The 26,685-nt window shown below is 53.3% G+C and overlaps 1 protein-coding gene across 4 annotated transcripts in view; it reads right to left on the bottom strand.

Annotated features, from left to right (window-relative positions):
* Window positions 1-26,685, bottom strand: part of ZMAT4 (zinc finger matrin-type 4) — a 209,000-nt gene that overhangs the window by 90,784 nt on the left and 91,531 nt on the right. For all 4 annotated transcript variants that reach the window (XM_054049702.1, XM_054049701.1, XM_054049704.1 and 1 more), the window contains exons 2-3: window positions 18,671-18,688; window positions 1,370-1,471 (exon numbers count right to left, since the gene is read on the bottom strand). In XM_054049702.1, the coding sequence (XP_053905677.1) occupies window positions 1,370-1,471 (102 nt within the window). In that variant the 5' untranslated portion in view covers window positions 18,671-18,688. The remainder of the gene's footprint in view (window positions 1-1,369; window positions 1,472-18,670; window positions 18,689-26,685) is intronic.

Below are 26,685 nucleotides of genomic sequence, written 5' to 3' on the forward strand. Positions count from 1 at the left end.
CCACCAGAGGAGCCCTGGCAGGGCTGGTCCAAACCCCCCCCCCACTGGTCCTCTCCATCCCTCCGCTCTGCGCGAGGCAGCCCGGGCAAGGTTGGGAAACGACATTATTGTGCAAAACGTCTCCAGCATCTGCTGGGATTCCACGGGGGATGACAAATGTGCACAGCACCTCACACTAGGTAATATACAACAGAAAACCATGTTGTTTTCCACGTTTCAAAAACAGCTGCTACGAATTAATGGTTCGGCTCATACCTACAATCACAGGCACGGAACAGGCGAGACAGCGAAGCACCCCACTGCTCACCAGTTGCTACTCCTCTGTTTCTCCGGCAATGGCTCTGCCTCCTCTGGGCCAAATTTGGCACCTGCATCGCCTGTTATCGAGATCTGGAAGGTGTCCCTAAAACCGCAGCCTTAGGCTGCACAGCGACTGCCAGGGATGGCTGCTGCACTCCCAGGGCAGCCAGAGGACCGTTTACAGGAGATGTCTTAAGGAATTCACCAAAACAGACATGTAAAGTGCCTCGCAAGTAACTGTGTGCTTGTGTTCTCATTGTTTATTAATGCAGCACAGCATCCTTGGATACTGCACATCGATTGGGCTGCTCGGGTACCTCCCCTGGCCAACACAGGGACACAAGCCTCTGCTATGCACCCCGTGCGGACCAGAAGTTGGGGGAAAATTCATTTTCAAGGCCTTTCAGCACAGATTCTAATTTTCTTAGAGCACTGCAGGCACTGACAGTCCTGGTTGATTCAAAAGCAGGGAGTCGGTGCCGAGACACAGGCAGGCAGCAGGTTCCCTTTCTTGAAGGATTTCACAGCAGCACATCCCTCAGTAGCTTCCTTTGTTTTGAAGATACGCAGTGCTGTTAATTGCTGCTCTAACATGCCTCTAATAATATATCCTTTCTAATTGTTTATTGCTTGCCTACCTCTTAAGTGCTTAAATACATTCCCAAATACTAATCTATTCTCTGCGCAATCAATGATTCCTACTCAGCAAAGCGTAGAGCAGCACATTTAATATAAAAACTAGAGCCGGTTTTGCTGATCTCTTCATTGTTCTCCTTGCTAACTACTTTCTTTGAAAAGGAGCTTTCAGTCCTGCTCGCGTTGCTGCCTGTTTAGAAGAAAACCCAGACATGGAGCAGACAAGGATGCAGTCACATCGTTTATAGAGTAAGACGCCACCAGGAAAAAGACTTTGGAACCTTGAGTTTTCAGAGAGGAACTTGAACCGCTGAATTATCTCCTTGCTGGGTGGGCAGCCCCTGATGCCACCCTGGAACACACGCAGCTGTGACAGAGACAGTGACAGAGGAGTTAGCAACCAACAGAGCCGAGTGACCAAAGGGTGTCCTACCTCGTAATGGGCCACGCGCTGGGACTCCGATATCAGCTGAGCGCTGCACACTTTGCAGTAACTTTCTGTGAACAATTCCTGGTCGATGTCGGACGATTTCATCTGTTCGAGACAGAGAAGAAAGAACAGCGGAATCAGTTGCACGGGGCAGGCAGAACGTGTGATGAGGGTCCCTACAGAGACACGGGCAAAGCAACGCTTGAGCTGAGTGGTTCTTGCCACCACGAGGGAACGACACCAACTCTACAGAGGTGCAAATGCAAAACATGTACGGTTCCCACCATATCCTCAACATCTCCAACTCGGAGTCCCCAGGTTTATGCACAACCAGCTTGTGTTGAAAATTCATCCCTTGCCCTGCAACAGCTCCGGGGCGCTGCTGGCAAGCGGTGGTGTTTCCCACCTCCACTGGTCCCACACCCTTGGGTGCGGGCAGTCGGACACCCGGGGAGCACCCAACACACCGAACACCCCCAGCCACGGGCTCTCGTGCTGTTCTGCAGTCGTTTCACGCGTGAGCCGCAGCTGCTGCGCTTGTCCGTTGCCCTTCAGATCCCGAAACACCACGTACAGCCCCAGCTACAGCGCCTATCACTCACGGCTCAAAGCACGCTGAACCATTTGTCATACGATACGGAAGAGCTGATAAAGAGTTTTCTATAAAACGCAAAGCCCATTACAACCTGGAGGAAGGTTTTTAAGCTGGAAAGGTGCTCTGTTATATTTCTCAATTTAGACATGGAAGGAATTGCCCGGGTGATTTACCGGGCTGTTCTCAAGCAGCTGTTTAAATATTTGTGTGTTCCCCACAAATTCCAGCAAGGATGCTTGCACTTATAAAACCACCTCACTGAGTGCTTCACGGGAAGGCTTTATTTCTGTTCACACCTTCCTCGTTATGCAAGCGGCTGCTGGTATCCTACTCTGAACCGATAACCAAGATGCACATCAGGAAGGTTGTGGCTTATGAAACACCAGTGGTGGCTTCACAGACAGGATATTTATAAACAAAAAAAAAACCCCAGTGCATTTCAAGAGCAAAACAGAGGCTGATGCCTTCTAGCTAACGCCAAGATAAAGTCTATTCATTCATAATCATAACAAACCTGGGCGTAATGAAGACTAATAATACCATTTTTACAGAGTTTATTCCACTGATCGATGTGGAAATGAACAAGATCTCATTAGCAAAAAAAACAATCAGGTGGAAAAAGGACTCGCCTTGGCTGGGCTGTGCAGTGGAGCTCAGGGCTGGGGATGTCCCGGACCCTCTGGATGGTGTCTTGGGCTGAGGGTGCCCTTTCCCTCAGGAGAAGGGTTCCTGCGTGTGTCAGCGAGAACAGCTAAGCTGGAGGTGGTGGCACCGAACCCCAGACGTGTCGCAGTCTCACACTGAGATCCCTGCATGTTTCATTAACGCAAGCGGCCGAGATGACACCAGAGGCTCCCAGCCTGGAGAGACCAGCTTGTTTAGTCCAAAAAAAAGGTTTAGTCCAGTATTCATGTCTACCAAACAAAAGAGACAAATCTCAGAGCCTCTCTGCTGGTGCCCTTGCTCTCTGATTCTGCAAAGACATTTGCTCGTTCTCCCTTGCTATCTCCTAGGTTTAATCTTCATTTGCTCTGTCTAGAGAAACGCTGCATCGAGAAACCTTCAAAGACACCAAAAGACCCTTTCAGGAGTACAAGAAGCATCGCAAAATGGCATCAAAGGCAAAATAAAGTGGGGGGGAAGAAATCTCGCTTAAATACAACAGACTGACACAAGGCAAACCAAAGAATCTCATTAAACCTCAATCCAACAACGAGGAGAGAGGCAGGCAATATCGCCTTCATTTGCATGCAGTTTGCAATGCCACAGTAGAAACCTTCGTTGCAAAAATCAGAGTAAATCAAAAGCTGCTCAGTATTAGCTCAGCCCTTCATGGTCTGATAACAGATTCCAAGTCTATTCTGCCTCTAACATAAGTGCTGACTTGTCTGTCCCTCCCTTTAGAGCAGCAGGGGCTGAACAGACTTATCCAGGAACAGCATTTTATGTCTTTTCTCGAACTTCTGATACAGGTATAGGATTTCTTAGCCTCAATAGTGCCTGTTAGGGTTCACGCGCTGCTATTATACACAAGCCTGTAATGCACTGCAACTGGGAAACGCCGTTATTATGCCGACAACATGAGCGTTACGCAGCACGATTCACGCACAACTGTTCAAGTTACCTAATCAAGTCTCCCTGGAATGGCAAACCCTCAAGAAATGCACCAAGAGCACAGTTACAAACCACACGGGGCACGAGCATCCCCGTGTGCTGTCCCTGCAGCGAGCCGCATCCCGGCGGGTGCCACGCTGCAGCACGAGGGGGTTCCACTCCTCACCGCGACGCATCAGCACCAGTGAGCGGCGATGCTGCAGGAGATGGTGTTCCCCAACAGCTCTCCGTGACCCTGGGAAGCGCAGCAAGGCCAGGATGGCTCAGGGGAGCGGGGTGGCAGAGTGCCCTTGCCAGGGAGCAGAAAGTAACAGCGTGTCCTCCTCCTCCAGGATCCTGGCAGAGGGATCTATTGCTTGGTTTGCAGGTATTGCTTTTTAATAGTGATGGAAAGGGCAGCAAAGCAGAGAAGCGCAGGATGGGGATTAGGGAACAGGAGAACAAATGGAAGCAAAGCCTCCTTCGTGCTTGGCATGATTATATTAGGCTAAACTGTACGGAGGATTCAAGCATATGTAAGCACGGCTACTTGAAATAATTCGAAAGCCCTGGTAGCCATAACTGCTTTGGGCAAAATTTCTCATGAAAGGTTTGACAAAAGCAATAGAGTCACCTTAGCAGGGAAATTTTCCACACAAGCGAATCACCACCAGTACTGATTTCTACCAATCAACCCCTGGAGAGCTGCCAGTGCAACCAAGGCGGTCTGAGAACAAGTTTAAACTCGAGTACCAGCTACCGACGTGAGAAAACAGTGTTTTACCTGCCCCACACAAATGCAACAGGGGAGGAAAGCCTCTTCCACTTCTCAGCAGCCTCCGAATCATCTCCCCGCTGCTGAGAGTCCCTTCCTGAGGAACCGACCCTTCAAACTCAGCTCTGACCAAAGCCTTTATCGTTTGGGGGCTGTTACCTGTCTCCTTTGCTCTCCTTAAAATATGTTTTTTTCTGTACTCTTCTATTTTCCATTCTAGGATAACGCACTAGAGCGGCGCATCGAAGGGAGGTCGAGGCAATATGCAGGGAAATGACGGCATGACTGTGCATCTCTTAGTGCCACGTGTCTCGTAGAAGGGGCTCTCCCTGCTGCCAGGTGCCACCGGGCTGGGCTGGCATGCGGACCTCGGGAAAGGACCAGGGCTGCTCTTTGCCTGCGGATCTGTGCAGATACCCTGTTACGATGCGAGAACCAAAGGAGGGACCTGTGTGCTTTCGACAAAGGAATTGGTACGGAGATGCTGCAGCCGCAGCGAGGCAACCGCAGGGGACTGGCTGGTGGCATCTGTGCCTGACTGCGAGCGAGAGGGAGGGCTCCAATCACAAAGCTCTGCAAAAGAGAAAACGGCTTTGTTGGGGGGGTACCTGATCCAAAACCAGCGCGTTTTCCTGCTCCAGGAAAGTTCCCTTTCCCCCCTGCTTTTCATCTTGTCTCAGAGACACCCTGCATCATTCATTTTGTGGGTCAATCCTAGCAGTGATTTATGAACTTCTCCTGCCTGCAAGTGTCATAAAGGGAGTTCATAAGCAATTAATATTTATATACTTCTAATCACTTAATTCCACTCTGACTCTCGCTGCCTACAAGTGCCTAACAGCTCCTAGGACTGACTCGCCTTGGCTGATCCTCACTATGAGCAGAGCAGAAAGGGGGCTTTTCCCCCCCATCCTGCAGCGTGGCTGTGGCTGCTACGCAGCGCATGCCTCTAGCACGCTCGAAGGGAGCCACAGATGCTGAGCGAGGAAGGATGTGGTCCCTGCATGCTCTCAGAAGCTTTTCTTGCTGAGAGTTGAAGAATTAATGTGCAATTCCCGGCCTCGCCAGCTGGACTCAAACCGTTCAGCTGAGCAGAGGCGCTTGGTCTGCGCACTGAGGTCTGAATATCTACAGCTCTTGGTCTCCTCCTGTTCAGGTTGGGATGTGAACAGTGGGGCCTCCACCGCAAACACCAATCTCTCTCCTTTCGGTGGGGTTTGTGATTGCCCCGAGCATTGGCACTTGAGTGCTGACGTCCCCCCCCTCCTCTCTACACCAGTAACCTCTGCACACATCAGTTCAGCATCCTCAGGAACAGCAAACTGTGTCATAAGAGACTTCAGTTTAAATGCCTTCCACCATATGGCCGCGATTCTTCTCAGCGGTTTCAGCGACTATAACTTCTTAATGAAAATCAATTTGATGGGGCTGACTTCAGTTTTTTGGCAACTGCTAGAAAGATGCTAACTAAGTTGCATTAAATTCCAGAGGACAGCAATCCACATATTGACATCGGAGACGTATTCAAAGCCAAACGCCTTTTTAAGGACGTGCTTTGCACCAGCTGAATCCCACCGGACACGGGCACACGCTGTCACGAGGTACACACTTGACACAAAGGAGAGTGATGGAAGTGCCCCTGCAATAAATGCTTTTGCAATTCAGACCTGGCTGGGACAGTAAGAGTGCTACAGGACCTCAGCTGGGTCCGCAGCCCCGGCTGGATGGGTGCGAGCTGCAGCCTCTTCTTGCCCTTGGGATCGTCACTCACAAGGCAGGAGCGAAAGCACAGTTTGCAGTCCTCGTTAGCAAACACTTCCCATCATTCCTGATAAATACCCTTGCAATCTCTTTCACAGCAATCGTCCCTATTTCTATCGCTGTATACCCCCTGTTAGCGAGTTCATTGCTCCCTTTTTTTTTGAGCAATGACCTCCGCCAACAGGAAAAGCTGTTCTTTTAATAATGGGAAATTCACAACCGGAGCAAAAGTTCCAGAGAACCCGACAAACACGAACAAGACAGATCTTGTCTAATTCCAAGTTTTGCCTTTTATATCACTTCACAGGCCACCCCTGGTATCTTTCACTGCCAATTATTTCTGCATTTCAGCGACAATAAGCAGAAAAACAAGAAAACACTGAGAAGCTGCAGATGACTTCATGGCATTTCAGGGTAGGGAGCCTGAAAGCGCAGCCCCATCCTGCGCCTCGCCAGCCCCTTGTCAGCAGCAGACGGCTCGTGGCTCTTCCAAACGCTCCTCCTGCTCTGCTTGCAAGCGCCCACACCGGCAGATCCCACAGCACTCCATGCACCGGTTCAGGAGGGGCCGTGTTAAGTAGAGACAGGAAATGACGGATCCAAATGTGAGATCAGAGCCAAGTCTTTGGGTGGTCTCAACTTAACAGCCGCCTTGGGTAGAAGGACAAGAGTTAGAGCAAGCGCTCCAAAGGCTGCTGGCACCACCACAGAGCCACAGTCCCGGCATCTCCCTCACCCATCCAAGGTCCTGCAGACCCAGAGGACTCCGAGCAGAAGGTGACAATGACCTATGCAACACATCCCAACGCGAGCGGGCGAGGCAAGCCCAGCAGCCTGCTCCAGGCACCGCCTCGCCGTGCTCCACCAACGCACCCACGCCTGCAGGAAGGACACTGCTTCCCATCATTTCCATTGGCCGTGCCTTCCACTTGCTGCTTCCGGCTACATTTCCACCATTCTGATCAAACTTTTCTTTTTCGTTCTTTAAAATCACCCCTTCCAGGGCCAGATTTTGCCCCCCATCCCCACCCCTGCTACCGGGCTACGGGGAGCATCCCCCAAGCTGCCCTCTGTTTAGGGCTGCTTCCCTGCGACAGCTTGGCTATTTCCCTGCCTGCAATGACACCAGGGCGAATTCACTCCCAGGCGCACAGCAGCCACACAGAGATCATCAGCCGACACACGGAAACTACCCTGACACCATCCTTTAACCACTGAGCATCCAAAACCTCAGGGCACAGCGGTCCCTCGCTTCGGCTGACCCAGGGTACCGGGCAGATGCCTGCGCGCTCCACCCTGGGTCAGGGCTGCCCTGAGGAAGGATGCCAAGCGCTTGCCCTGAGCCCGAGCGCCAAGGTGCTCACTCCACCACCTGCTTGTTGTGATGTACGATGAATTTCTGCACAGGCTCATTTTTCCTATTGCACAGCCAAAGACACAGAGCGCTCCACAACAAAGCACTGATTTCAGCAACAAAGCCTCTTCCAGGAAGAAACTTACAGTCCCTTAACCAATTTACTTTCCAAGGGCCTTAATCACCTTTCCCAGAATTAACAGCTTCCAAAACCTCTGTATTGGAGCGCTGGAAGGTGGCAACTGAGCATGTGCACGAGTGCCAGATGCAAACAACAAGGCAGAAATTAAATGTCCTGATTTTCACGTTATGAATTATTTGTGGCTTTTGCTGCTGTCGCTCTCCCCTTGAATTAACATCTCGTGTAACACTTTGTGTTTTCTTCTGTTGTTTAATTTGTCTTGCAATAAAAAGGGAAAAAAAAGAAGTCTTTACTAATAATTAATGCGCTTTCAACAACTCTGTCACTACACTTACACTGAGGCATCTGAGGAAATGCAAAACACTGCCTTTTGAAGTGCTTTACTTCCCAGCACCATGGGCATGATGGGTGGTTGAGCCTGTGCCTCAAGTGCAAACCTCCTCCGGCTTTTATGGCTTTGAGGAAGGAGGAGGAAGCAGTGCCCCGGGTGCTGGAGACCTCAGCGGGCTCCCAGCGCAGGGGAGAGGGCAGGGATGGGGCAGCGCCTGCACGCTGCGCTGCCGGCTTTCCCCAGGGAAGAGCACCCGGCAGGATGGGACAACAGGACCCCGCGCAGCCCATTCTTTGCCTGCTGCAAGCAGCTGAATTTGCAGCTGCGGGATCTGCACCTCCGTCTCCACCAGCCCCTAAATCCACTCGCTCTCCGCTGCAGCCCCAGCAAGGCAGGATGGGGCCCTCCCCAGGGAGCAATGCAACCAAGCCCAGAGGGTCCTGTGTCCCAGAGGTGATGGTAGTGGTGTCCCTACCCATGAAGAGCTCACTACGAGCTCCACCTTCAGAGGGGGGTTGTGCTATTTTTAGTTTTTCCTCTTCTCCTGCCCAACTAAATACGCTCCGCGGTCCTCCAGCTGTGCTGCACATCTGCCGCCTCTGCCATGCATCGCCTTCCCTGCACATCTTGTTCAGTTTGGGGTTTATCTGCCATCTCGCCGCTCTCTCCATTCCTGAAATCCTCTCCAGAGTCAATTTGCTTCACTCCTGCATTCAGCCTTTGATGCATTTTGACACGCTTTATTGGAGCCTGGAAAATCAGAACAAGATTGCGTGTGGCATGAGCCGGGGAGCAGGAGAGATCCCGCACGTGTCTGCTGCATGTGTCAAAACAGAGGAGGGGCTGCGGAGAGCAACACGGCCGAGATGGAGCCTCCGTGCAGATGAACCTCAACCCAAGCATCCCAAAAGCCCAACTTTGCTCAACTTGCCCCGGCGGAAGCAACCAAACGGCTCCCTTGCCAGGACCTTCCTGATGTCTGCCAGGACTCAGAAAGGGATGCTCAGGGATGAATTCCCGTGAGGCCAGGGAGCAGGGCGAGCTGCCAGATGCTCCTCCCTCCTCACTGGCATCACCCAAGTGGTTTTCATAAACAGCAGAACAATGAAGATGCCAGGAAAAGGCAGGAGAAACAAGCTTATGCGTGGCAGGAAAACCCACCCGGTGCCTTTCTGACCTACTGCCTGTCTGAGGTGGGAACAAAGGGTGAGTCAGGGAAATTAGAGGCACATAGATATAGAGACCAAAGGAAAGAGCTGTGCGGGCAGCAGAGCTCAAGCTTTCCACGGCACGAATCACCTCAGGGGTGATGGAGGACGGGCGCTGCCAAGTTCAAAGGGAGCTGCGCTGCAGTTTTGAGAGTGGCACCGTCCCCCTCCCTATAAATGCACGTATCCGGTTATACACACGAATTGTTCTAATTACCCACGCTACCTTGTGTGGTAGGATTTAATTGCAAACGCGTGCTGGCTTGAATAAAATTACATTTTTAAAAAGGAGATTGATATATTGTGACTGTTTTAATAAAGTTTGTAAGAGCTGAAAGAACAGCAATCACATTTCATGCCTCAGGGCATCAATCCTGCATCCTGCACACTTCAAGGACGGGCTCTGGCACTCATTCCGGCACGGCCAGGCAGCACAGCTCGGCCCCTTGGCAGCAAGGATAGCACAGAAATCTCCTGAAAAGGGGTTAAAACAGACCTCTGCAGGCTTGGCAGATGCTGCGCTCCGAGATGGAGAGGTTGATGTGGTCAGAAAGCAGAGGGCAAGGACTCGCTTACACTGGGATGCAGGGAGCTGGTCCGGCCAAGGAATGAGGTCCCCTGGCCCAGGACATCTCCGCTGCTGGCACCTCCCTGCAGAAACAGATCCCCCTGGAGTAAGCCCTGGCCAAGCCCCCCGCTGGGGAGGAACCTGCTCTGACCCAGCCTGGCACGGAGCGCGAAGCTCCAGCACCTACTCCTTTCCCTCTGGCTCACCTTCCCTTTTAAATCCTCCCACTCTTCCCCCTCTTCCATCTTCTTTTCCCCCCCACCACCACCCAAGGATGCAGTTTCGGCAGCTCCCGCGGTGCCCTCAGCCACGAGCACCGCCCCAACCTCCCCGGGGACCCCACGAGGTGTCGGGGCGTCGCGGGGACGGCAGCACGGGGTGCAGGGAGGTGCCTTGGGGGCTCGCACGCTGCCGAGCCGGGGTTACCATGTGATGCTCGTGGTTGCCATGGAAACAGTGGTTTCTCACAAAAAAAGAGGCATAAATAGTCTCCAAGCCACCCCAGAGCACCGTCTGCACCGCCGGGCTGTCGGCACCCCGAAAGTCGGGAGTTGTGCTGCTCTGCCCCACGGGAGCCGAGCAGGGGGAGAAGCCGGACACGGCTCCCGCTCAGCCGTTCTCTGCAATCACAATCAGGACGCCACATTTATTTTTGGATAAGCAGGACCTACTTTTTCCTGTGGCTCCCTAATAACGTACAAAACAGTAGGAAGCGAGTCAAGCTGAATCCCGTGCCCGCAGCTCGTAGCCTCTGGAAGTTTGCATAATCAGAGCTTGTCATTCCCCATCAGCTTCAGCTCAGAGACCCAAGAGGCAAAGCCACGGAAGGTGGCAACAAGCTCAGAAGAAGCCTTCGGAGAACACATTTGTCCATCACCGACAGAGGATTATTTTAATACTGGATTCCTTGATAAAAGTCCCCGTGCTGGTCTAGCTGGCCGAGCTAAAGCATCTCCTACCTGAACCAGCCTCAACATCAACCCCAAATCCATTTACCAGCGCTCTTTGCTTGGTGACAGCACTAAAAGCTCCCTGCCCAGCAAAGGTTAACCAAGTTACCCACAGCAGAAGCTCAGAGGTACCATGGGTGGGCTGAGCTCCTCTCCCCTCCCTAGGGACGGTCCTTCCTTCATCGCATCCGACATTTCCCAACCGGAGCTGCCTCTCCGAGTGCCACCTGGTGAGGATTTATAGGAGTCCAGGTCTCCCCGAGGCAGCCAAGCAGCGCCGGCCAGGAACCCTCTCTACACGTGATGATTGATGGACTCCGCTCCCTTCAGCCACAGCTCCCCTGCCACAGCAGAGCTTTTTGTAATCAATGAAATTTAGGAACAAGACGCTGGGAATGCAAATGGTTCGTATCCAAGTCCCCGAGTCAGCACAGCGCAGCCAAGCCCATGGCCTCATTTAACTGCGCACATCCAAATCCCACATCCTCTAAAGGCTATCAGCAGATTTCATTAAACTTCTTCACATCATCGTGTAATCCGGCAATTAGCTTTGCGGGCAACAGCAAACAACCAGGAGCTTTATCTCAAGGAAAACATAAAACATTCACAGCCCTCCCACCGCTTTCTCTTTGCCCATCTGTGACTTTAAAAAGCAAAACCACAACCCTTCTTTTGTTTGCAGTCGTGTTCTAAGAGGCAGGAGCATCCCCCGTGCTCACCTACATGGAGCACAAGCATGCGGGCTTGGAAGTTTTATGTCAGACCTGTCTTGAACTCCGAATCACCTCAGAGAGCCGCTCGGATAATTCCTGCTTCATTTTCCCCCCTGGAAAAAAAAACCTGCAACACCATTCTTTCCCTTAACAACAGATGAGACGTGAGAAATTGTTCACTTCTGCCCATAGCAGAACTCCAGCTCTGCGTGGGAAAGGGTCTCCAGAAATGCAAACTCTTCTGGTTTTGGCAGTGAGAAATTAAACTGACATTGCAGAACGGCCGGAGGAGGGCACGCTCCAGGCTGGCATCGCCTCCGGCTCCGATTCCAGGGTTTGGGAAGTTCTCCCTCTCTCTGCATAGGTTGGGGACTGCTATTCCTGCAGTATTTATTAGGCATTCCCTGACCTTCTGAGAAGCAATAGAAAGGCATTAAAATGAGCAAATTTGTCTCATACACCACCAATTTTCAAAGCAGGGTTTATAAGTTATCCTTCAGCCAAGGCCACCAGCCTTGCTCTCTGTCTAGGAAGGAAATAAGGTCAAAAAAAATGCTTCTCCTACTTTGTGCAAAACCAAAAAAACATCCCTGATAGGGGCAGGAAAATACCTTTGCATCATGGACACAAAGCTGGTAAAAAGATGCAGACTTCTGCAAAGAAGCAGACTGAGGAGACACCTCAGGGATGCAGCAGGGAGGTCAGGGTTTGTGAAAAAAGAGGAAAACATCCATGGGGAAACACCAGATTCCGGTGGTAAAGCATCCCCTGGCACAGGCTGAGCAGATGAGAATGAAACGCTCATTAAAACCCAACTCATCCCGGAGAAAACAGAACGCAACGGGGTTCACAACAATCTGCATCAACTGGTAGAGATGTTATGCAACGGCCCCTGAGCACGAAGCACGAAGCACGACAGAGCTCACCCCGAAACCGCAACAGAGCTTTTCAAGTTGAAAACACCTGAACCACAAACCAACCCGCACCGCAGAAAGGCTGCGAACCTCCCGAGGAGTTTCATAAACGTGAATTAGCAACGGGAACGGCAGACGGCACCGAGAACTCCGCTCCTTCCCACTTTGCAGTGTCAGTTCTTTTTGAAGCCACATGTGGCAAAGAACTTTCTCACATCCCTCTGTATTCGTGCCCTGTCCTCATCCGTAGGGTGTCTCCCCCTCGACTCCCTGACCTGTGCTGGGATGGGGCGAGGGCAGCGCCACCGAGCACGGAGGGGATGCTGCCGGTGCCTCTGCACGTGGAAATCATCGTAAACACATCCAGCAGTGAAAAAAAAAGAGAATATAGCAGGTCCCTGTGCTCTGCGTGGCTCCCATCCCTGCCACGAACCACAGCCATGTGCTTGAAAATTACCCAGATTAATTATTGCTACAATTAGCGGTATCACGAAGCATCTCCGGTGGCAGAAAATAATATCATCATAAACTCGCATAATGGCTCAATATTTTCAAACAAGCAGTCGGATCCACAGTTATTGCCTTGACACTTTCTCCAGTGACATTCTAGGGTGGAAAACACAAAACTGATTAATTAGGTTTCGTTTTCAGCGGAACTAAACTCTGGCGCTCTCTGCCACGTGCCATCGCTGAAGCCAAGACTCTGCAAAGCTCAAGGCGGAGGAGAGCATGGATGTGGGAGGCACCAGGGTGCCGTGGGCGGCCGAGAGCCGGTGAAACACTCCTGGGCTTCAGCCCAGCCCTGACCGTGGGAACACAAATGATGCTCATGAGCCGCAAGCAGTCCGGTGTGATCCCACCATTCCCACACCCGGCGAACCCATGGGAGAAGCCTGGGCTTCCAAGAAGCAGGTGAGACCCATCGGCGGATCCTGCTCAGCCGCCCCTCACACCAGGGCAAAGGCACGCAACACATGAACACTTTGAGTTCTTTTTTGCACAGTAAGAAGATAAAATCCTGCTCGTCGCCCCAGTCTCCCACTTGCTCACCGAAAGCGCACCTCTGGAGACCTCAGAGCATCTCAAGGCGCGATGGCATCAAGGCTCAGGGTTGGGCACCCACATGCAAGTGCCTCCCTCTCCCCAACACTCTCAGCTCACTCGTGCTTATTATAGAGCAGATAACGGAGGAGCACACACAGCATCCCGTGCAGCAGGGCGCTGCTCACGGCTTCAAAAGCATTGGGTGTTGAATGCCACGCTGTGCCTGGGCTTTCTGCCCCAGCCGCTCTGCCTGCTGCAGATCCAGCCCTTGGAGCTTTCTCCACGTCCCTCATAGAACCTCACGGCCAGCACGTGCCTCTCTCGCAGCCTCTGCGGGTATCACGGCTGCAGCTGCGCCCTTCGAGACAGCTTTAAATACCACTGTCTCACTTTGCCACTGGTTTTTAAGAGGCTGGATTAAATTTAGGAGCGGTTTTAAGTTCGCTGTGCCTCTCCTGGCATTGATATCGCTTTTTGAGAGCCGCGCTGGCAGCCCCACGGTGCCCAATCATGGACTGCCAGGGCCTCCCGCGACACGCATACACAGTACGTGTGGGATATATGAGCCACAGCTCAAAGGGGGAGAGAGGTGACACCTCCGGAGCCTCCAGCGCAGAGACTGATACACTGGAAAGGTTTATTTCTACTCTCATCCCCTAAGCATTTCTTTTGCCAACAAACCTATCGGCAAGAAGCAGATCCGAGCTTAACAGCATCTTCCACCCCATTTCCCCTTTAATAAGACAAAATAAATACATTTCTGCTCTGGAATTAAGAGGAGCAATATTCTTCTCCCCTGTTGCTTTGCGAATGAGTCTCCTGAAAGCGCTTTTTGAAGCTTCCCGGTTGCATTTCCAGACCCGCTTCCCCTCCGTGCTCCGGAGAAATGGATTAAATGAGCCCTTTGAAGTGCTGCTGCTGGAGAGCCGCTCTGGGGTGAGCTCACCTCAGCTTTTTGTCGCGTCCCAGAAGGAGGACGGCGACTGCCACCGGCCTTCCGATTTCCCTCTCATCCCACAGATGCCGAGGGGCAGCGGGGCTGGAGCCAATGCAGCCCTCGGGTGGGACAGGATGCTCTCCCACAGCAGATCTCTGCCATGCACCCACCACCTCCCTTCCAAAAGTGATGCTCGGCTCAAGAGCAATCCCCTTGCAACTGGTGCAAGCCCTCTGCCTCCTGCCACGTCCCCGTCCTCCTCTGTGCATCCGCCTGGCCCGATGGCAGCACCCCACAAGCCTTCCCATCCACCTGGGTGTCCAACACAGCCCAGGGCACGGAGCACACCTCCCCCTCAGCCCAGCAGAGCTCTGACTTGGTGCAAAGTCTTGCAAAACCTCCCCGGACCAAACCTCATGTGTATGGGTAAAATGCCGTGGTGCACACGTGAATTCCCTTGCACGGAGAGTCCGACAGCGCGGGAGAAGCCACCAGCATCCTCTGCCAGCACATTAAAGGCCTAAAAAGCTGTCAAGCATTGCACAACAGGCAAGTTTTCATATAGAGAATATTCATCTCCAGCCATTCCTAATTAATGGAACAAAGCAAACTGTCGAGAAAAGTGGGAACATTACAGTAAAAGCAACAACAAATTAAACTCTAATGCAATTAGAGACCAATTAGGGATCTATCCTCCGGGAGCATTTTGGAACTCTGGGTCTTTCTCAAAAAATCCGATCTCTCCACAACTTTATTTCTTTCTCATTAATAAATGAAGAGGTGAACGGCAGGGCTCCCCCTCCGGTCCCCTGCTCGCCAGCTCCCAGCTCTGCCGGAGGATGATGGATGATGGATGGTGGCAGGTAGGAGCGTTCACACCTCGGAGCAGAGCAGGAATGCAGCTGTCAGCAGAACAGGGCGCAAAGGCAGGGAGGACAGAAATCACCACCTGCATCTGGTGCAAGGTGACCAGAAACGCAAAGACCCAAACGCTCTTCTGGAGGAGCCGGGCTGGGCAGGCACAAACAGTGAAAGAAATGGAGATAATCCTTTTTTTTTTCCCTATACACAGCTCCCACAAAAGCCAAAGCCAAGAAAAACAAGTCTTTAATTCCTCTTGATCTTCTAAACTCTCTCACGTAACCTCAGCCCTGAGGAAGGCTGCGGAAGGGAGCAGGATACCCTCTGGGCACCCATCTCTACAGCAGCCAGGGCAAGAGGAGGCTCCAGCAGCCCTGGGCACCCACACGCTCCCCGAGCTCGCCTCTCCATCACCCCAGCAAGCCTGAAAGCAGCATTTGGCACATCCTTCCCTGGAGGGCAGGGGCCATCGCGTCTGGTGCCAACAAAGCACCCAAGATATTCCCGGAGAACCGAAACCAAGGGGCAAAGACGCCCCATCCCATTCAGGCAGAGGCTCTCCAGCCTCACCCACAAGCTGAAGGTCACAGCTGCCAAGCCTGGCCCTGTTGAGCCTTCCTCAGGGGATGCAAAGACAGAAAACGCTCTGCAGAGAAGATGGCACAGCGCGGAGGAAAGCCGTTCCCTTGTTTCCCGAATCTGCTGCTATTCCTGCGACAGCCCCGTCTCCGCTACGCAGCTCCAGTAACTCACAGCAAGAGCTGTTTTTCACACTTTGCAAGGAATAAGAAAGCTTCCATATGTGGTGCTACCTGCCCAGCAGCCGGCAGGGAGATGCGCCGCTCCGCGTTCAGCCGAGGAAGGCATTGGGGCAACGGAGGGAGGTGGGAGCCTTGACCTTCATCCGCTTCTGTACCCACATCTGCCCTTGGGAACACCAGCGGCCCTGGTTTGGCCTAGAAATTGGCCCAATTCTGATCTCTCAAACCAGTTCTGGATCTCAGAGTTTAACTCAGAGTTTAACCCTTGGGAGTTTAACCCACATAAAGCGAAGCACCCAGATCTGAGAGTGACCGGGGCCAGGATCACCCAGGACCTTGCCTGGCCATCTCAGACACCGCAGCAATTCCCAAGGGGCTTCTGGAAGCCCTCCCAGCTCTGAAGAACACCTTGCAATGGAAAAGGGGCCAATTAGTAGACCCACAGGTCTGAAAAAGATGCTGTCTTTTGGTCAAAAGCTGCTCCTTACAAAGGGATAATTCTCAAACCATCCCCACTATGACTGTCTACCCCGAGGCCGGGGAGAAGAGCTGCCTCCTGGGGAGTTTGGGGGTTCTTTGTCCCCTCAACAGTGCAAGAAGGGGTGATAAATCCATAGCTGGGCTGGACTGACCAACGTTGTTCCCAGGTAAATCCCTGGGCATGAAGAGGGGGAGTGAGGCAGTGTGCATCCATCCAGAGGGAGAGAGCTCAGCCGCTACCTGCAGGCTCCCAGGGAGCAGCTGCACAGATGCCTTTGCAAACTGGAAGTAGCAAATAAACCGTATCCAGGAAAACATCAGCAAAACATCTCCATACCTGGACAACAACCTTTCCAAGCAGGGTTTGTCAGCAACGCTCGGAATCACTGGGGTGGGCAGTGGGGCGCAGTAGGTGTTCTCTCACACACCTGGGAGAGTGAAAACTGCAGCACTGCACCTTCACAGGGCTTTTCAGCAGAGGAGAGGGCAGAGCAGGGCAGAAAGAAGGCTGAGAGTGAGAGGAAAGTTCAGACAACACAACTCTGAGCCAGGGGAAGCGACTTCTGAAACATGGACATCCGAGTCAGCCACAAATGCAGTGCAAACCGCTACACAGGGACGAGGACTGATTATTTGGAGTGGCTCTGAAATGACTAAGAATGATCAGATAAAGTCATCTAGGGGAAGGTGGAAATCAATCCAAGTTTTGAAACAGTCCCAGCTCCCCCAGGACATGGCCAGAAGGCAGGATTGTCCCTGGGGAAAGGGATGCAGGAGGTGCTGGAGCAGGTATGGGAGCACTGGGATTAGGAAGGTTATAATCAACAGTTCTACACTGCTCTAGGACTAGGAAAGCATTCCTGCCCTCCTGTTTCTGACAAAATCAGGGGGAGGGGGAAGACCCATTTTTTACTCCAGAAATCTCTGGTGCTGCCCTCTCCTCCTGCCCCACTCTGCAGAAGGCAAAGTGCCACCCAGAACCTTTACCAAAATATCTCTTTGTCAAGTTCCTGCCATCCCTGTCCCATAGCACAATGCAAAGAGAGGCAGAAGATGCTCCGGGTCACCATCCCTTTCCTGTGGGATGACAAGGAAATGGGATGAAGCTGAAAACTCCTCTGCTCAGCATCCCCCCTGCCCTGCTACCCCTCACCAGCAGCATCCCCCTCTCCCCCCAGTTCACCTCTTGCCTTCCAGAGCTGCTTATTCGTGTTTTGCAGATGGATGGCACATGCTCAGGCGAGAGCCGAAGGCACAGTCTCATGCAGAAAATGCAAACCAGTGGGTTTTAACCGTCTCCTCAAGGCTTTGCAAACCTTGTTCTTCACCGAGTACCGCACACTGAGGTCACTCCAACAGCAGAGGAGGGCAAAAGGGGCACAGGGCTGAGCCAGAGAGTGTTTAACATCAGGAACTGAGGGGCAATGCACAGGTCTTGGTATCACTGAACAATGGACACAGATCACCAGCATTTCAGAGGGCTTAAAGATTAGTTACTACAGCTCTTTCAGCATCCAAAGCAGCAGCCGCCTCGGCTCACGCTGCGCAAGGGACAGCTTTAGCTCAGCCTCTCAGACCCAGGGACGGCTCGGGTGCAACATGTGGGGTCAGGCAGCCCCCCCCGAGACACACACCGACCCCCTCGGCCCGCCAGCAGCAGCCCTACAGGCTGGCAGGTGCCTTCCCGGGAGTGCTGCAGTGAGCGGGGCCAGGGCTGTGCCCGGAGAGGGCATCCCCAGCCCCGGGGGCTCTGCTCGCTCCTTGGAACATGCTTTTCCTCTCTAAGCAGAGCTGACTCGGGAAGTTCTCCAAACTTCCCAGACAACAGGGAGAATAAGCTTGTTTTCCTGCATCTGCAGGCATCCGTGCTTGCATCCTCCAGCCCTAGGAGCTCCCATTCCCACACCGGACTGCGGGGATGCATGCACAAAGTCCATCCAGTGAGAGCACCCCAAGTTTCCACGAACCACCCAGGAGAGGGGTGTCTGCACCGAGGGGCCTGCCCGGCTCACAGGTGGATGCCATGCTCAGGGAAGAAAAAAAACGAGAATCCTAAAATCCTAGGGTGGTTTGGGAACCTCTCAGCCCACCCAATTCCACTCCCTGCCATGGGCAGAGACACCTCCCACTGGACCAGGGGACTCCAAGCCCCCTCCAGCCCGAACACCCCCAGGGATGGGGCTCCTCTGCAAACACCCCGGGGCTGGAGCCGCATCCTCGCCCGCGGTACTCCCAGCGAGGGGAACTCATTGCCTCCCTCCCTCCTTCCCCCCTCCGCCCAGCAAACTTTGCTCCAACTCCCGTCCCCACGCGGTACCTTCGGGAGCCGCTGGCGGCGAGCGCGGATGCTCCTTCCCCCCCTGCAGCCCCGCCGACTGCGCCGGGGAGCGCCGGGTGATGCTCGGCAGCCGCTCCGGCTCCACCCCTGGAGCTGCGATTGGCTCCGCACCGCGCTCCGCAGCGCCCCGCATCCCTCCCGAAACGCTGCCCCGCATCCCGCATCCCTCCCGAAACGCTGCCCCGCACCGATCCCCACCGCCCCAAAGCGGCCCCAAAGCCGCCCCAAAGCCGCCCCGGGAGGCAGCGCCGCCCGCTCGGCTCCCGAGGGTTTTTTTTCTCACCGTGGAAATAGGATGTGCAAATCTCCTTTGCAGGGCAGAGGCTGTGCAGGATGTCTCAGGCTCCAAAGGGGGGGGATGGATTTACTCCCAGACTCGTACTTTTGCGGATGACGCAGTTATTTTAACGCCCCGGGACTCGGGGGGTGCGGGAGGGAAGCGCCCGGCGTGGGGATGGAGGGCAGGAGCGGTGGGCAGAGGAGAGCGGGTACAGGAGGGGATGGGATGGGTTCATCTCCAGGCAAAGGGCAGTCACAGCCTCCCTTGGGCAGGGCTGAGGGGTCGCAAGGCCGGGGCAGAGCGGAGGAGGGCAAGGCAATAAACAGAGGAAGGGGAAACTGGGGGGATGCAGCCCCCTGCAAACTATATGTGATGAAGAGACAGTCCCCAGTACAGCATCTCACACCGTGCCCAGGAGTCTAACGCACAGCCAGGCTTAAACCAAACCGAATCCAGCAGCAGTTCAATCTAGAGAGAGTGGATTCTCCTTCCTTTTTTTGTGCACAACACCCTCTAGGCAAAGCCACTTTGGAGTTCAGACTGAAAGTCCTGAAAACCAGATGGAGATGTGTACAATCCCATATATCTTTCCTCTGCTAAGGCAAAACTTCAGAGCCATTGTCATCTCACTGCCCTTGTTTCTGCTTAGAATGAAGGAAGGAGGGTGAGGACAGGCTTGGTACCACAGAGGGTTTCTTTCCTGGCCTTAAGGAATAAGCAGGCACCTCATTTCCCAGCATATGAGCCTTAATACTCGCAGGTTAGACAAGAAATAGAGGCATGATGGAGCAGAGAGGGGTTGTGCTCCAAGCCTTGCAGAGGTGACATTGTCAGCCTGCAATGCAAATGCAAATGCAAACAGTTAACGGCAGTTAACCCGGCTCCGATTGTTCCCTGAACGGCAGGGATGAGGGTGATGGGTATCTGCAAAGGAGGGGTCTCAAAGGCCTTTGCAGCTCAAGGCGATGGGGGTTGCACCTGGGGGATGCTCTCCTTACCTGCCATGATGCGGGAAGGCTTCTTTATGGCTCCAATTCCACAGCCAGATAAAACCGAGCCACGTTTCATTCCCCTTCTGAACATTTTCCTAATCAAAACCCTCCTCCCATTCCGCAGGAAAGCCCTTTGCTCTCTGGGAAAGATGCCGTAGGGTAAAAAATTCGCCTTATTGGAAACCGTATGTTGTGTACATCACAGAGCCACAGCAAAGTCTGACCAGTGCCCTGGGCGAGACCTCCCCGGGCGCTTACAGGTCAATTGTGTCTGAGAGTACTTTTAAAGTGAGTTTATTTAGTCTGTTTTGTTCCTGGTAAATATACTTTGCTGTCTTACAGATGTTGTTTGTGCAAAGGAGCTGGCTGAGCCCCACTGCTGCTGCCCGGCACCTGGAGCCCCACCTCGATGGTGAAATTGGCTTTTAATCACCCTCTATCCCACGAACATTAGGAAGAAAAGAAAAAAAGATTCCACCAGCATTTTTTTTTCCCCCCTTCCTTTCCAGCTTAATCTGCTCAACAGCAGTTTTACAAACTATCTGAGCTGCGATGCTTCATGATCCTGCTTGGCTCTTTAGCTGCAAAAAAAATAAGAGCTAAGGAGCATTTAAGCCATGCAGCTAAGCCTCCAAAAACTGACACAAACTCCTTAGAGCTGCCACCTGGAGTTTCAGAGCCTCCAGTGCTGAGAAGGGCAGAGCAGACAATATCTGCAAGGATGCAGCTGCCATCCAGGGGGAGAGATGTTTCTTAAATCTCTTCCTCATCTATTTTTGGGATTGTATAATTCCCAGGAGTATCCTATGCATGCTTGTAATGGCAGCACCAGCACAAGAAATGTTGGCAAGAACACACAAATTAATAAATCCTGTTTAATTTGTGGAGGTGCACCCCCCCAGCACACTCACCCTGGCTCTCCCGGAGCACTTGGAGCCTTGACCCAGGGAGCCACTGGAAAGGGACACAAGGATGTTCCAACATCACACCTTTGGTGGAAGCAGCTCTGTACCAGCCTCTGGCAGCAGGCTGGGGGGCACTCAGCTGCCTGGTGGGGGCAGCTCATCCTCCCACCCCACACACACAGCTGGGGGAACCCAAGGCTGGTCCAGAGATTGCACTCTGCGCTCTCAGCAGAGAAATGAGAAGACATAAAAACCTGGAAGAACAGGCTGTACAGCACCCAGGCCAGAAGCAGGCACCCTGCCGTACGGAGGATGCTCTTCCACGCAGGGATCAAGCACCTTTCCTTTCCCTGAGCAAAGCCTCAGATGCTCTCCAAGAGCATCCCTGCACGCAAGCTCAGCGTGGCAGCACGGCACAGCTCTGGGAGGCCCACACAAGGGTCCCTGGATTAAAAAAACCCTCTGAGCAGAACTCTATTTTGCAGAAAACAATGGTGAGAGTGAGTAATTCGTTGCTGCCCTCCTTTGTGCCAAACAAACAGGCTGCCCTGTGGCTCTCCCCAATAGGCTTTGGCAGCCTTGGCTTTGGACCAAGTGCAGCGCTGGAAAAATTCAGCTTTTGCTCCATCCCAGCACCCTGCCAGGGACTCGGGAATGTGTTTACTAGCCCTGAGCTGGGCCAACTTTGGAACAACCTGAAACACATCAAACCACGGAGCTGTAAAGCAGCAGCTGTGATTGATTAATCACAGTAGTGAGGCTGAAGGGTTTGATCATTTTCAAAAGCTCTTTACCATCTTATTCTCCAAAGAAGGAGAGGTTACTGCAGCCACGGAACAAAGCAGAGCACAAACCAGGGCTGTTTCCACCCAGGGAAGGCTCTGGACAGGCTGTGCTGCCTCATCCAGTGCCTCTGGCAAACAGATCAAGACAGATGAGTGAAGTTGCCAAGATGCCGCCAGCTCAGAAGGAAAAGGTCTGAGTGACATCTCGGGGCGGGTTCTCAATGCACACGTGCCACCTGCATAGGGGGGACACTCACCAGCATGCGTGGCCAGATCCTGCACAGCCCTCAGTGGCTCTTTACACACACGCATGTGTCAGTGAGGGCATCTTTCCCTACGCGGAGCAGCCCAGCTGGACAAGGTCCAGTCCATTTCCATCAGTGCGCACTGTCTGGGAGACCTCTCTGTTCTCATACCTCATCTCCCATGTCCTTGCTGCCAGAGGGATGCCCAGGGCCAGAGCATGCACAGCCGCTGCTAAAAATCCCAACCTGCAAAGGATATCGGTTACTTTCTGCCTCGAGAAGGAGGCACAACTCTCCCTTCACCTGCAGGTTGACACCAACATCCCTGCACCCACGTGAATAACTGAATTTCACACCCAACCTCCTCACCCAGAGGAGCCTTGCCCTTCCTCTCACACACGTTACGGCTATGAAATATTTCAGATTCCTTGTATTTTTATGGCAACACTACAGCTTTTCCATTTTACAAAGAAAAAAAAAAATCGTTCCTCTCTACTTTGACCCCGGTGGGCAGTCACGTTGATCAATCTGCCTCTTCCACCGGCCCTGCTTCCTCCCAAAGGCCAAGAGAAAGCACTGTCCATAGCAAGCACACGGTACAGCAACCACCACCCCAGAGGGCTGTGCAGCAGAACGTTTTTCAGCCGCCAATTAAATACTGAACCCTTATCTGGTCAGCAATTAATTGGCGCACACCTCAGGGTGCGCAGGGAGGCAAGCACGGCAGCGGCGCTGGAGGCAGAGCAGCAAAGAGAGCAGAATCAGTGCCCTGCTGTGCACGGAGAGCAGCAAGGATGATGGAACACAGCCGCCCCTGTCCCCAGCGGCTCTGAGCTTGCATCCTTGCATTCGCCTCTGCACCTGCAATAGGAACATCTTCCTGGTGGGTTCCTCTCCACATCGGTGCACTCTGGATACAAGAACCAGTCACTCAGCTCTTGAAGGTTCTCGCTTTGCTTCGGCACATCAAACCGGTCCAGTCTAAAGCATACTTAAGAAACGCTTGGGGTTTACATGGTGTTTTGTGCTTCCAGACAGGAGCCCTGCTGCAAACTCTGCAGAACGGATACAGGCTAAAGAGATGGAGGAGGAGAACCCTGCAGCCTTCACCTTCCTTCTCACCAGAGAAGATGAGCCTCTGCCTCCTCCAAACACCTCCGGGCAGTCCAGGGCACAGGAGCAGCCCCCACGGGGACCCCAAAGCCGAGTGCCACAAGGCACAAGCGTGACACGAGCGTGCAGGGAGGGCAGAGCAGGCACCCGGGATGCTCTCAGGCTTGTGACCTGCTGAAAACAGAAACCAGCTTTCCCCAAGGAAATCCCCGAGCCTGACTGCCTGCTCCTCACCTCCTCTTTTGCTGTCACGTCCAGTTCCCGAGATGCTCCACCGCTCAGGGAATAATCACACAAATCTTCAGAAATAAACAAGATTTTTGTCACTTTGGCTTCACGTTGCTTCACTACCCAGCAAGACAAGCCGTGCCTTTGCTTCTCCTTCTGCCACACTGTGGCAAGGGTGGAAGCGCCACTTGTGGAATGGTGTGGCTGGAGGATAAAGGAGACCCCCACCTTATAGGACTATTGATCTGCCCTTGATGCAAAAGCTCAGTTTATCCCCCTTTACCCAAGGGATGAAAAACAGAAACTCGCTGTCTTCAAAGCCATTTTCTTAATTAGCAGCCACCGCAGAGGTCGAGGGGCTTGGCAAAGACACTGGGCGAAGGGATAAAAGCAAAGAAAGCTGGTACCCGGGTTTGTCACAAGGCACAGGCGGGCCCGATTCCGGAGTGAATTCCGGCTCACTGCACATTGGAGCACATCAAAGGTAGCTACAAAATCTGCCCAAGCACATCAGCACAGGTCTAGGTGCAAGTCACCTTGCCAGGCAGAGGAGGGATTGCTGGAAGTAGCTGCATTTTGCACTTTAAAAAGCTACTTTCTCTCTCATTTGAGTAAAACAGCTGATGCATTGCAAGTGCCACGCTGTTCAGGGGACAGCAAAAGGCATCGTTCCAGGCTTTCCACTGAAAAGCCACTAATCAGACATCAGCCTGTGGCTTAAGAGCGAATTCCGGAGAGCAGGTAGATGATGCTCTGCTGTGCAATGCAGCAACATCTGCCGTTCCTCCCAGTGCTCACTATTTCCCTTCCCTCCCTCGGGCTGTACTGTGCTATCCACATTCCATTTTCTGAGCTGGCAGGCATGGGGGAGTGAAGAGGAGATGAAACCGTAGGCAAAGGCACAGTCACCTGCGTGTTGTTTATGAGACATCCTTGCAGCAAGCTCTGCCTGAGCTGGGACCTCATTTCCAATGAGACCTGGGACAAAGGATGCTCCCGCTCCCTGCGGTAGGAGCCTGCAGGCGGGTAAAGCTGCTGCACTCGCCAGAGCAGCCTCCAGCCTCGCTGCCACTCCTCTCCCAAACCCTTTTCCAGTTAGAGCAGAGACTGTGGATCCCTACGGAGCGCAAAGCAGCCCTGGCTCAGGGAGCAGCAGCCTCTCCGTGTGTCTGGAGAAAGGAGACATGGGCTTGAACAAAGCCTTACAGTGGAGTTCACAAACGCAGTGGCTGCGTGCGAAGCCACACTTTAGCAAGGTCACTGCACAAAGCTAAAATGGGGCAAAATGTTACCCTCGTTGTGCTGCCTCTCCGCAATTGTCCATCTCCTTCAGCAGTAAAGGATTTGCCCTGGGAGAAAACGGTCTTTGGCACAACTGGAAAAGGATGGGGTGTCAAGACCAGCACATTTCGGCTCTCCAGTTCCCATCTGGAAGGGCTGTGCCTTCAGCAGATGCTTTACACTCGCTCTGCCCAGCCCGACCTGCACCGCTGCTCCGCGGCAGCTCAGGGTTTGCCCCGGCAGAGCAGCACCTGCAGCTGGTGGTCCTGCCCGGCTGCTTCAGGCACAGCGAGGAGCCCACCTTCCATCCACCAAGAGCAGCAGCAAGTGACCCTCCTTGGACCAGGACAGTCCCTGTTCCCTCAAGACAAGAACAGCTCAGGTTCTCCTCTGAGACACAGCGCCCTTTAGACTTCTCCTTTCTCCACAACCAGCAGTGAAATTAGAGCAAACAGTAGCAGGTTTTTTTTGCAAAATAAAGTTTATCAAGTGTGTTTAAAGTACTACAATGCTTCTTCCTTGAGGATCGCCGGCCTTTCTGCCAGCTCGTGCTGTTTGAAAAGAGCCTGAGCTGGTGGCTGACTCTGGCTCCATCACACTGTTAAACACGCCGGTGGGATGTCCCTAGATACCTGACTTTGATTTCTGTAGCTCAACCTCAACTGCAGTTTTTAATCCTCGAGACAACAAAAGGCTGAACTGTAGCCGCCTTCCAGGATGGCAGATTCTGGCAGAGCATCCTCAGCCCTGTGCATAAGAACTGCAGCACCCAGGGAGCTTAAACAAAGAGCCCCAGGCAGTCCCAGCCTGAAACACTGGGAACAATGCCATCCTTCACAGATAGGGGAAAATGTTTGGAAATGCAATTTCCGAGGTCACCTTTCATCATCCAGGCAAACCAGAGGCACAGGGTAGAGCCCAAGCCAGCACTGGGGACTTAACACAGCTACAGAACAGCGGTTGCCACGTTTTCCATAGGTCCTCTCTCACCTCCCAGTGTAGCTGAACCCTGGGAAAGGCAACGGGGGAGCCAGCTGCCCACCAGGACTCTCTGCAAGGGATCCGAGTCCTCCTCTCCCTGAGGACAGGGAGGCTTGGTCCCCTAATCTCAAAGGCTAAACTAATTTTATGCTTTCTTCTGACAAATCCTCCCAGCAAAGCCTGGAAGATGCTGCGAGCCCCGACAGAAACATATTTCCCCTGTGGTTTCCCCGATGCCTGCCAGCGTGCAGACATGCAGTTTGTGCCTCACTAGGCAAAACGCAGTGAAGTGTTTAACTTGACAACAGGAGCATTTCTCTGAATGCTGCCACCTCGACTGACCCCAGCACAGCATCCCAGCTCCAACACCCCACCAGCACCCACGGCTTCCCGGCAACCTCTACCTCTCCGGCAGCTCTGCAGGCTCCTCACGTGCTATTTAGCACCCCGCAGCCCTTCGCTGCACCCCTTTCTTCCTGCTTCAGAAAGTTTCGAGCTTCTCTTACCGCCTCCCTCAGCAGAAGAGCACAAAAGCCGCCCTTGTGCCGGGAGGCGCGGAGCGGGCGGCCAAGGGCTGGCACAGAGGGCAAAGCCCAGTCGCTGCGAGACAGACAGAGAGGGACCCCGCAGGCAGAAAGCCTGGCAGAGAGATTGGCATAGGGAAAATGTGGACCTTATCCCAGGCCAAGCTGCATCTCGGAAGCTTGTTAATAACAGGCTTGCTTAGCCCATAGCTCCCCAAGCATCGCTAACGCCCCAGTTTCTCCTCTGGCTTAGAGACATTCTGCCCACACCACTAGCATCAGTCTAGAGCTCGAGAGTGACAACACACAAAGCTGTCGCAGGAGTTCCTGAGTGGGAAGAGAGGTGATTAACAAACCCTCACCTGCCAAAGCATCCTGAAAACCCTCTGATGGCTGCGACCAGTTGTGAGGGGACGGTGGGTGGACACTGGGTGCCCACTATCAACCCAAAACACAGGCAGAGAGGTAGGGGTGTGCTCCTTTCCTTCCCCTGCCCTCTGCTCCTGCAGCACTGCCGGCACGAGGAGCAGCCAGGGCTGGGGGAAATCAGGCAAAGGTTAGTCTGTAGTCTGCCAGGACTGCCCACGCAATGGGAGGCGCAGACCAGGCACCCCAGGAATCTTCTCTGAGAACACCCAGCAGGCACCTGCCTGTGTTGGT

The sequence above is a fragment of the Cuculus canorus genome, chromosome 26 (genome assembly GCF_017976375.1).
Source record: "Cuculus canorus isolate bCucCan1 chromosome 26, bCucCan1.pri, whole genome shotgun sequence".
NCBI classification, from domain to species: domain Eukaryota; kingdom Metazoa; phylum Chordata; class Aves; order Cuculiformes; family Cuculidae; genus Cuculus; species Cuculus canorus.